Source organism: Antechinus flavipes, chromosome 3 (genome assembly GCF_016432865.1).
Source record: "Antechinus flavipes isolate AdamAnt ecotype Samford, QLD, Australia chromosome 3, AdamAnt_v2, whole genome shotgun sequence".
NCBI classification, from domain to species: Eukaryota; Metazoa; Chordata; class Mammalia; order Dasyuromorphia; family Dasyuridae; genus Antechinus; species Antechinus flavipes.
The window spans coordinates 459,982,859-459,994,861 of record NC_067400.1 but is presented as its reverse complement, the minus strand read 5'-3'; the positions used below and the strand labels follow the sequence as shown (position 1 = coordinate 459,994,861).

The 12,003-nt window shown below is 44.1% G+C and overlaps 1 protein-coding gene across 4 annotated transcripts in view; it reads right to left on the bottom strand.

The window, feature by feature from the left end:
- Window positions 1–1,197: 1,197 nt before the first annotated feature.
- ATP8A2 (ATPase phospholipid transporting 8A2) overlaps window positions 1,198–12,003 on the bottom strand; it is a 769,397-nt gene continuing 758,591 nt past the window's right edge. For all 4 annotated transcript variants that reach the window (XM_051986556.1, XM_051986559.1, XM_051986558.1 and 1 more), the window contains one exon: window positions 1,198–6,881. In XM_051986556.1, coding sequence (XP_051842516.1) covers window positions 6,784–6,881 — 98 coding nt within the window. In that variant the 3' untranslated portion in view covers window positions 1,198–6,783. The remainder of the gene's footprint in view (window positions 6,882–12,003) is intronic.

Below are 12,003 nucleotides of genomic sequence, written 5' to 3'. Positions count from 1 at the left end.
TGTGGGCCCCAAGTTCATCCCACACATACTACTAGAAAATGAGATTTCTTATGATTGGGAAAGCAACTGGAGCCATTGTGGAGCTGAGAGGGACAAGCCCGGAGTCTATCCCTGTACAACTTGGTATTTCCTTAATGGGTTCTAGTTTTTCTTTTCTGTCTCTTTTTGTGTTTCTATTTCTGTCTTTGTCTCTGTCTGTCTGTCTGCTGGTCCGTCTCTCAGGCTATGGGAACAAGTTCAATGTGAGCCATAAATTGCAATGGAGGATGTGGGCCTAGGAAGCATCTTAGCCATAGTCTAGTCCAGGGGTCCTCACACTTTTTAAATAGGGGGCCAGTTCACTGTCCCTCAGACTGTTGGAGGGCCGGACTATAGTAAAAAACAAAAACTTTGTTTTGTGGGCCTTTAAATGAAGAAACTTCATAGCCCTGGGTGAGGGGGATAAACGTCCTCAGCTGCCGCATCTGGCCCCCGGGGCGTAGTTTAACCTCTTGATTTTATGGATGAGGCAACTGAAGTTTGTCCAAGATCATACCCGTTTTCTCATAGCAGCTCTTGTACATGTGAAAATGTTTGTGGCAGGAGGTGAAACAGATTCCTGGGCACCCAGACCCCCTTTTATCCAATCAAAAAAAATTATATGGTAGAAATGCAACTTGCAAGACTGTGGAATGGAGCTAGGGTGCTTATAATGTTTATTTTCCCAGGGAATGGCATGGGAAGTTTTCTTGAGAATGGAATTTCCACTGCACAGATTGGGATGATCAATCATGTTGCACAGTTTAAAAAAGGAGGCTAGGTGATAATAGGACGAGGGACTGCTTATCTCACATCGCCCCTTGCAAAGAATCCTAGGAAAAGCAGAGGTTAAGTGACCAAGGCAGAGAATTAATCTCATTCTGAAGCTCCGTTTTTATTGTTGTTAGCAAATCCAAGCGGAGGGTCCCCTCACCACATCCATCCTTTTTTTTTTGCTTTTTAAAGTTTATCCTGAGTGCTCTGAAGCTACCCTAATCTGTAGCTCATGACTCCCCTACACTCCTGCCATCTTAATCATATTTTCTTTAAGCCACCAGTTCATGAAATCCAGGAGAGGCTGCACCTGCTGACAAAACCATTCTGCATTTCAATCTGGGGTCCTTGATGGCAGCAACTGCTTATTAATGGAGAATTCCAAAAGAAAACAGAGTCCAGTCATTTACTTTAACAAAAGGTTTATTTGAAACAGGTTTGTGCAGACATACACCAGTCAACAGGATTGATCAAAGCTACAAATCACTAAATTCTCCGAACCCTCTAAAAAAGAAAACAAAACAAAACGGAAAAAAAAAACGCAAGTAAATGACCTTCATTTGTATTCACTCCAGGAGGGAACCCAACTCCACTGTAATGTGCTCCTGTAATTTAACTACCAGAGGACATTAATAGGACGTGAAAATGGCAACACTTCTAGGGGGAGGGAAAGGGAGAAAACCTCATCCACCACCGAAGCTCCCGCCGCTCTGCTGGGAGCCAATTAAACATTCCCCTACAGCACTGCTTCACTCTGCATAACCAGATTAAAACCTCCCCATCTAAAACAATATTTAAGCAATCCAAGCACAGATATGACAGACAAGGGAGCACGTGACTTAACTTGCTGATGAAAGAGACACAATGATGATTCTGTCATTCAGACGGCAGAATATTTGACCTCCAGCAACAATGGGCCACACTCTAGTGAAATGCCCAGGACCGTGATAGGCTAATCAGCGCACTGACCGGACTGTTCCCCTGGGTCTTCCAGCCCTGAGTGTGAAGACCATCTTTGTGTCCCTACACTGGCTTTTTTATTTGCTGGGCTGCCATGTTTAGAAAGGGGCCAGCCAGCATGAACTCTGGGCATTGTGGGTTTGATGGGATTTTTTTTATTTTTTATTTTTATGAAGCATCCATTGCCGACAAAGTATGAAAGGGAGAGAATGAGGTTTAGTATTTGCACTAACTTCCTGATAAGAGAAAATCTGCTTATTCCCAACACTTGCGGCTTACAAAGCTTGGATTGCTTTTATGAAGTGGGATAGATTTTTTTTTTTCTATTTCTGCCCAATGACAATGGAATTGCACAGTAAGACATTCCATCTCTCTCCAACTTGACCAGCTCACCTTCTAAATGGGTTTACCTTATTCTATTCCTGAGGTTTCTGTCCAGTTTCCTTTTCCTCTCTTCCACTTTGGGAAAATTACCTCAAAGGGTCACTAATCAAAGTGATCTTGGCTTGACTCTCATGTTTTTCTGGGAATGACTAGTTGGAGATTAACCTCAAGTTCAAATTTCTTTTTTCTTTTCCCTCAGTCACAATAACCCTACACTAACTACATGGTGTGAATGCCTGAAGTATTTATTTGTTAACCTTTTTAGTAAGCTCACATCCCTTCCTTCACTGGCCCAGAAGAAATGCCTTCCGGTAATTGTTTGGAATACATGTGATCTTAGTTTGAAGTTTATGGTAGAAATGCAGGAGTAGATATCTCACAGGTAACCAGGGCAAGGAGTCTGCTTGTGAGAATAAGGTTCTTTGGTGGCTTGTATTTAGCCTCCTTCCTTTCTGACAGTGCTTAAAGGGGATATATCACTTCCATAGGTATTGTTTGTAGATAATTATTTAATTCTAATTATTAACTGTAATTACAAGTTAGATCTCCTCTTTTCCAGTCTTGGTTAGGACTTAATGTTCTGGCCAGTTGTTCTTACTTTTTTCCAGTAGCTTTTCTTGTTTCTCAGATTGCCTCTTTGATTCCCAAATCAAATGCTAATTAAGCATCCTATACTTTGAGTTGCTGATTTAGAGTGAGTTCATCTAAGATTAGGAGAAAAAAAAATGTGTGTATGTGAAGCTGGCTCATTCTGGACCCCAGGGAAAAACATGCAAAGAGGATAAATCATCAGTCATGTTTGCAAAGCCCCAAAGTTTCCTCCATTATAGAAGAAGCTGAGCCAGAGAACCCAATTTGAGCCTGTCCAAATCTCTGAAGGGAAACCAGGGCCATGTTTCTTTTGTAAACCTTGGATTTTTAGTAGAGGAATAGGGAAATAAATAGAGGAATGGGACCATTAAAGTTTTGGTCTTGAATCTGGACAAGTCCTATAGAGCCTCTCCCTCTCCTCTTTCATAAAACTTAAATCTTTGGCAACATGGGGAACCCTTAGGATTGTCCTCAGGCTCCTACTTCATAGATGTCTTCCTCCTATCCCTTTAGGACAGAAAAATAACCAGTTATTTTGGATGGAATGAGATTAAATCCTCTTCCCCAAGGCTACATCACTTAGATGAATGTCTGCCTTAGGCCAGTGTTGGCCAAGCACTAAAAATCCATTGGAAAATTCCCAGATTTTCACTCTTTTTTAGTCCCTGGTTTAGGAGCTCTGTATGCCCCCTACTCCCACTTCTCCTCTGTTCATTTGCATGAAGTATTCTCTGCCCCTTAATGATTATGATGGGAGACCTGATTAACTCATTTCTCTGATATGTTAGCATGTCAGACTTCACCCAGTTTCCAAATTCTCTTTTTGTATTTTTCTATGGATCTCAGGAGAGAGATGAAGGATTCCTTACAAATGCTGAGGTTAAATCACTCCTTGAATTACTTGAGGACTCTGACCGTGAACCATAATTCAAACCTTAGCTGAAATGTCTGCAGTTGTTTTCAAAACAAGGAATAGATCCCATGGAACAAGACTGTGTGAGGGGATTCCGGGCAGACTTAGGGGCTAAGATCTGAAAACTTCAGATTCTAGAAAATCGGGATGAAGACTCTTTCTTCATCATGGTTTCAAAAGCAAATTAAGGGGTCATTGTTGTAATAAATGGAGATTTTAGTTGCCTGAAAAAGTCAAGTTTGTGTCCACAACAGATATATCCAACACATTTCTCAACATTAGCAACTAACACTCTGATTTTTTCCCACTATTTCTCCTTGACAAGTTATTACCGATTTCCACTGCCAGCTCCCTACAGCAAGACCTGAAGCCTTGTCAAGGAAAAGAAAACGTCAACAGACTTCTCAGCAGTGCTCTGCTAAAACCTTGGTTCACTTTTAAAAATATTACTCTAAAGGTGTTAAAGAAACAGTATCTTCTATCCACAACGTGCAGATATGGCATGGTACCTTGATTTCTAACCAAAACTTTTGAGTGCTTTCTTTGCTGAGAGGGATGAGAATGAAGAGGGGAACGGGAAGGAAACCCTGAGCATCTTAAACTGAAGAGAATGGGGTAGGTGCCTCAATGGCTCCCCAGGACTTAGTTCCAGCATATTGGCCAGGACTTGGGGCTGAAAAGATCAAGTCCTTTTTGATCAGATCTAAAGTGTTAATCCAGATTGCCAAGCAGAAAGCTTCAGTTTGTTCTGCTCCACCACTCTGCCCAGTCAATCACCTTTTCCTGGCTACTTTCAAAGGCCGTCTTTGCTAGCATGAACATCTCCGCAAATGAACCCAGAATTCAGTTTACACAGAGTGATCTGTCCTTTCTTTTTGCCCAGAAGGTCCAGAACATGCTAACTCATTATTCACGCCCACCAACTCTCAAGTCAGTTGTGTAGCCCAATAGATTAAGGTTTGTAATGGTTCCAGAGAACAAGAATGCTGGGTCTTGACCCAGGGTGGGTTTTGTAGGATTAAACCTGATCCAGATTAGAACCCTACAGTCCGGATAAAGTTTGACCTGCCGGCCCCCATGTCACACACTGGATGGCCCAGGGACAGCTCCCATGTGGGATTTCTACTGAGACAACATCCAGCACAGGCCTCTTAGCCCAATCTACTGCTTCCCTCTGGGGAGGTTTTGTGCATGACATTCTGACCTCCATTTAGAGATAGGGAAAAATGACCAGCCTCCAAGTCTGCACTGGCTAAGTAAATCACATCAGATGACATCTGCTCCTCCTAGAAACTGGGATCATTCATTTGGCTCATTGGACTGAGGGAACAGGAGGTGTCTTCTCCCTCCACTCTTTCCTGTTCTATAGATTTCCTTAGTCTTTATTGAGAATGGTTCATTTTTTAAAGTGGAAAATATATTTAAATCTCAGTGCAGGTAATGTGTAGTTGTTGGGTAAAAAAAAAAGAGAGAGAGAGAGAGGTTAATGGATTTGATTTGGTAAGACTGAAAAAAAGCCAGAAAGAGAGCATTATTTCTTATTCTATCCTTTCCAAGCAGGATTAATTCCTCAATGAAAGAATACTTAAGATTCTAGAACTATGCAAATCTGCCCCGGTTTTCTTTTCTTCCCCATGCCCTGTCTTCTACCAACACACAAATACACTGGCTGTTTGCTACAGGTATATGAAACAACAGCATCTTTTTGTCGTCATTATCTTAGTCACCGTGAGTACCAAGTGGTCAGCTTCCAAGAGCTGTCCTGCATTATGCTATGGACTGAAAGAGCACATCAGTCTCCTTGGCATGTGGGGAAAGATTCTTCTGGACTGGATTTTTCTGAAGGAGATTAGCTCTTCATGGCTCCCTTCCCTTCACCCCTTTGATCCCTGACCTCTCCGTTCCACCATTCCATCCCTGGCAGTCTTTCTTTCTGTTTCCCTTTTTGTTCCTTTTACCCCTTCCCCTTCGATGGAGAAGGGCATTCCATGAGCCCCTCCACTGCAAAAGTTCAGGCTGGGATTGCTAACTCTTTGTCCTTTGCAGGAAAAAATAAACAAGGCATCGTGAGTGTGGCAGGTGAATATACAAGATGGATTCTGAAATCCCGGCTGCTTGGGGTGGACTCCAGCGGCAGGGGCTGCAAGGGCCCCCGCCTGCTGGCTGGGATTGGGAGGCCGTCAGCTGGACAGGTAGGAAGGGTGCTTCTCCCATGGGCTCAGCTGCCAGGTGAGACTGCCTTTTTAGGACAGGATTAATGCGTAGAGTATACGGGGACAGTCCTGTTCCCTTCTATGATGGGAGGGTCGGGACAGTGGGGGCGAGAAAGGTATTTCTCACATCCGGGTTAGGGTCCCGTTGAATTTGTGGGCCAGAAGCCGGAGGGTCACATGGCCGGGAGGGCTGCAGCATTGGGTTACCAGGCCTCTGGCACACCTGGCCCGCCATGCAGGGGATCAGAAGGACAGAAATACTGTCTGTGCAGAGGGGAGGAAAACCCTGTAGAAGGGGCGCAGCTTGGCTGCAGAATACGTTATCGGGACCCCCGTGTGTTAGCAGTGCTGGGGAAGAGGCTAAAAAGGGTAAGATAAATATTCTCAGACTTGTCATCCCGTTACATATTTGTGATTTTGTTGCAATCAAGAAGTTTATGTCAACTTCATACAAACAAAATTTAAATCAAAGCGAGGGGAACAACCAGCCTGGAGTAAGGTTTACATGCTGCTGGCGCACTTCATCTGCAAGTTAACAAAACAGGAAGTTTCCATGCCCCCATTCCAATTAAAGCAAGATAGGTTTCTCACGGAACATAAAATTCTTTTACCTTTCTCCCAGAACAACTTGTACCGATGTTTAAATATTGGTGAAACATAATGTTTTTAATTTCACACCTCACAGAGCACAGTCGAATGCTTCATAACAACATCAACAAAAGTTAGGCAGAGCATTGCAGACAAATTGAAACAATAATTTCCCCACCATATGTACTCAGGGCTAGCAGAGGGGAGACATAATTAGCAAACTTGTTGGCTAAGGCCACAGAAATGAATTCTCTTTCTGATGTTTGCTGCCGGCCTCGGTTAAGTATGCTGGACGCCATCAAACGTCATCAATTCGCGGTACCCCTCAGGGAGGGCAGCGTCCTACTGCACGCTGGCTCTCTGTTTGGTGGTGTCGTAGGAGCGGACCACTTCGGACTGGGAGACCACTCCGTGCTCTTCCTGGGAAAAGGCGTACCCATCTGCAAGAGAGGAGCACGGAGCAAATCAGCGCAAGAACACAATTCGGCACCCTGGGGGTGAAAAAGCTGTCACTGTGCCACAGAGAGCTGCGATACTGGCCAGGGAACCCTCCACCCAACGGAGCCGGCCCGGAGGGGAGGCCCAGAAGGTTCTCACTGGTCACGGAAGAGTTTGACTTTGACCCCTGGAGGGCCATTTCCCTCCAGAGTAAGGGTTCTCACCCTGACCAAGGATGGATTTGAAAGGGTCTGTAAATTGGATGAGGAAAATATTCATCTATATTTATACTAACCTCTGGTATTTTATTTTTATGATTTTAAAAACATAATTCTGAGAAGGGTCCATGGACTTTACCAGACAGATAGTCAAAAGCGTTTCAGACACAAAAAAAGCTTTAGCACCTTGCCACAGAGACTGTGTCCCTCAGAGCAGTTTCTGGCTCCATCTTCCTAAGCTGTTTCCCTTTCCTTTGCTGAAGGGAGACGCAATAACCCTGGGATAGACAGGTTTCCCAGTCAGGACCCTGCTGCTGCCAACCTCAGACTAAGATGTGTTAACAGGGGATGCACTGGTCCGTATCTAGGTTTTCCCAACACCAATCAAGAGATTTCTGCACCGGAAATGCCAGACTCTGCCTGTAACTGAAGGCTTGCAGAGTAATTTACAAAGTTATAAACATGCTGGAGGAAAGAAAAAATATTAATACTGAAAGTTGGCAAAGCAATTTCACGATGCCTGAAGCATTCCTCGGTTTTTTACAAAATCAGATTGATTCAGACTGGCAATCAAATATTTAAAGTGGGTTCCTTCCAGTTTGAGTAAATAAGGTAACATGCTGAACTTCTTAAGAGGAATTTATTGATCAGCAATTCAGGCCACAATAGGCTCAGTTCTTGCATGTGGTTCAAAGGAAGGATGGCATTCATAATCCAGGTTTGAGGGAAATTTTGGATTCCTCTTTCCTTTCTTTTAACATATTGGGCTTTTAATATATCAAGAAGGCAACGAAAGGGCCAAAACAATGCATTGTTGGCTGGATTTCATAAATCAAGGGGTTAGAAAGTTATCACATCCAAATGGTAAACACTATAACTAAACGGAAGCATAATAATAATAACAAAGAGGTGAATACCCTCATCCAGGTTTATCACTTTAAGCTAGTCTATGATTACCTGACTCATCACTGATAACGGGACCATTAATTAGCAATCATCCTTTAAAAGGAGAAAAAAAAATATCAGTCATGCAAACTTGGGATCAGGCAATGTCTACTGGATTCTAAAATAAAGCAAATTTGATGGGTGGATGAATTGCTCGTTAGATGTGTGGCAAATCACACATGTGTGAGTAGCTTGACAATAGTGAGAAGAAGCAAAAACAAAGAAGGAAGGGAAACTTCCTCCTTTAAGACAGAAGAGTGAAGGGCCGACTATCTTCAGGACACATTGAGATCATCCATTCTGAGCCATTCTCAAGCCTCTTGTATCCCAAAGCTCTATGTGTCAAGTTCTCAGCCAGCCTCTTGGCTCTCCTACAAAGGATGAGGAACAGCTTCTATTTTGGCTTCCAAGCAGCAGAGCACAAGGAAAGAACCAAGAATTAGCAAGGTTGGAGCTGTTGTGTCCATTGGCCCTGGCCTAAAGGGACTCGTGGCTGGCTTTGTAGATTGGGTTGAGCTGATAGCAATGCTGGGTGGGAACTAGGAAAATATAATGGAGAGCCACCAAGAGCCTAGGCAGTGGGAGAAGTCATGAATAAGCTAGAAAGAGAGAAAAGGGAAATGAGTTTAAGGGGAAGAGTTCAAGTAATTGAAACTCGGAGGAAAAGATGGGAGAGGAAAAATGGAGGTAAGAATCAAAGGCAAATTATAACTTTTCCCACCTCAAATTCTCAATAAACTCGTGTAACTCCCTATCACTTCCATGATCAAATATAAAACTCCTCTGTTGGTGTTCAAAGTTTAGCCTTCCCAGTCTTTTTACATCTTTCTCCAGCCTCTCCCCATGGCCCACTCACACAATCTACTGGTCTTCTTGCTATTATTCCATCTCTGAACTTTATACATTTTCTCTGGCTATTCCCCCATTTCTAGAAGATTCTCCCTTCCCCTCTCTCTTTCCTGGGGTCCTTCCAGAAGCCCTTCCTGATCCCTCTTAAGTCTACCACCTTGCTTCTGTGGATTAGTTCCAATTTAGCTGAATATAGTTTGTCTAGACCTGGCTGCCCCCCTCCATTAGAACACAAACAGCAACTGCCTTTTTCCTTTCTTTGGATCCCCAGCACTTGGCACAGAGTAGGTTCTTAATAAATGTTTGCTGATTGAGTGACTAAAGAAAAAAAACAGTGAGAGAATGAGGTAAGGAATAGTTTTTGGAAACTCTTTTAATAAGTAGGGAACTCCTCAGTAATTGGATATGTGAGCCTAGGGTTCTTCCCTTGATCTGTGCCTGGAAATGCCACTGACCTCCTCGGTCAAAATGAGTCCAGTTTGTGGGATGATCGTGTGTCTGTTTCTCCCCTTAGCTCACACCGGGGGAAAAAAAAAGTTTATCTGAAATCTTTTACAATTAGCTTCCACAAAAGGTGGTTTTATAAGCTTAGCTTTGATTCCGAATGCTTTAAGCCTTTTGTGCTAGCTGCTGGACCTCCAGGCCCAGAAACTACTTTCCCTCTTCTCAGTTTTCCCAGAAGCTTTTATATTTTCTTGGTGTTGCCTAAGGAATGGACACCATCGACATTTTCAATCAACAACCTGGACAATGAAAACTTCCCTCTCCCAGCTAGAGCTGGGCTGCTCCAAACCTCCTTTTCCCCTCCAGGCTAACCTTTCAAACCACACCTCAGGTTCCCTGCTCAGAACAAGGTGCTCTTTGTATAGAGTCTTTACTTCAGTCCAAGTAAGAAGCCTTTCCTCTGCAATTTTCAAAGCTAAAACTAATGAGTAATACCACTTCCCAAGGTAGGTAATCAGAAAGCAATCCTTTACGTTTGGACTTCTTGGGCATTTTTTAAAAACAGCATTTCTAGTAAACATCTGATGGTTTCTTGCAATGTTCAAGAGTCAGCAATTCCGGGACACAATGAAGGCTAACATTCTCTGGGTGTCTTCTGGTAAATAATTCTCTTCTTTGTGTACCTTTTTTTCTTCTCTAAGAAAAGGGACATAAAAAACTAGCTCCTGTGAAGCAGAGTTATAGGATGTTACTTCTGGGAGGGACCATGAAGATCCCTGGGTTGACCCATTCATTTCATACACGAGGAAGCCAAGAGCCGGAAAGGATGTGACTTGGCCAAAAAGCAAATTGAACATGAGTTCCACAGCACGGGCTCTTTGGAAGGAAGCAGTCCAGCCTTTTGGGGTTATTCTGAGCTTTCCTTCAGTAGGCAGACTCATCACTGATCAAACTCTTTTTGTCCCCCTCAGTACTCAGTTCAGCTTTTAGTATGACTAGAGAATGACTCTTCTTCTCCAGCTTTGTGTCCTTGTGAAGTTAGGAAGCCTTAGGTAAATGTGAACTCTCATCATCCTTATTCTCAGGTGGGCTCTGGTCTCACATCTCCAACTAGACCTGGAAGGGTCGCTGCAGGTCTTTGCTAATGCCCCCGGTGCTCAGCCAGCAGACCCTCTTCCTCAAACCCTTGTTTATTCAGAATAAATGCAAGATTTTGTTTTATTGATTATTTGAACTGGGAAACACTGGGCAAAGAGGGCAGTATCTTAAGAGCTACTTGTTCCCATCACTCAGTAGTAGTAGTGATTTATTGGGAAATAAGTTGTATGCATTTCATTGTACACAATCCATCTACTGTGGAGGGGTGTGTGTGTGTGTGTGTGTGTGTGTGTGTGTTTATGGAGGGATGGCCAGTAGCAAGTCAGAAAGAGAAAAGGAAGGGACTATACTGGGGAAATAAACTGCACATTTCCTTTGCAAAATTTTGAAGGAGGTATATGTGTATGAGTGAGTAAATCCTATATATCTGTCAGTGCAAGGAGAGAGAAATGGATGACTTGAACTGATGGTCAACTAGTGGCAGATTTCCCAAGCCTCAGTTCTCCTAGCCAGGATCCCTCACTGTCGGTGGCCAAAGAAAGGTGGCTGTGCAAACCACTGGCCAACCATGGAAACACAGCTGCCCTTTTATTTATTTATTTATTTATTTTCTTTTTTTAAAAAAAAGAAAAGAGTTTTCATCAGAAGAACTTGGATGGGCATAAAAATGAACACTGACTTGAAAGAATCAATGGTTTTTGTGTAGAAGCAATATGGGGGATGGAGGAAAGAGCTCTGGAGTTGGAGTCACCAGGACTTCAATCTGCTAATTGCTACCCGTGTGACCTTGGTTTCCTCATCTGTTAAGTGTGAGTTGGTTTGTAGGACATGGAAGGCCCCTTCCTGTTTGAGATCCTAGCTGTTGACTAGGGACAAGTAATTTTGCCTCTCTGGGCCTCCTCTGTGGAAGAAGACAATCCGCCGACTTGATCTCTGGAGTCCTTTCCGGCTCCAAACCTGTGCTTTTCGTGTTAGCACACTATGTTGTCTAGTCTGAGAAAGGCCGGCCTGTGTTCCTGCCCAGGCCCAGGATGCCCACTGGGTGTGTGGCGCTTGCAGGGTCTGCGGGCCTGGGGATTGTGGGCCCTTCCCTCGAGGGCTGGCGCTTCCCACAGGCATTCCAAGGGGGTTGCTCAGTCCTGCAGCCGGGGGAGGTGTGTGGCCAGGAGGAGGATTTTTCTTCCTACCCAACACGTCCAGGCCACCGGGCAGACAAAGGCTGCAGAGGTCACTGCCTTGGAAAAGCAAGGAGCAGCCAGCCAACCTCGAGCTTCTCATGATGTAAAACACCCGCTGGCGTTTCCAGAGGGCCGGGAGCCAGCCGGCTCCCACGGGCTGGCCGCTCGCCTCTCCGGAGGAAAGGGAAGCTGTGTCTGTGTTGGGAACAGAAGGCCTGATTTCCTCCAAGAACCCCAGGTAGGAACCAGACCAGCTGTGGGAGAACAGGTAGACAAAGCCACCTAATAGCCCGCCTGCCCAGCCCCCACAACATCAGCATGACAAAGATGCATGACTCTTCCATTCGGGACAGGGTAATGAACTTTTAATTGCTGTTTGCATCCAAATGCTT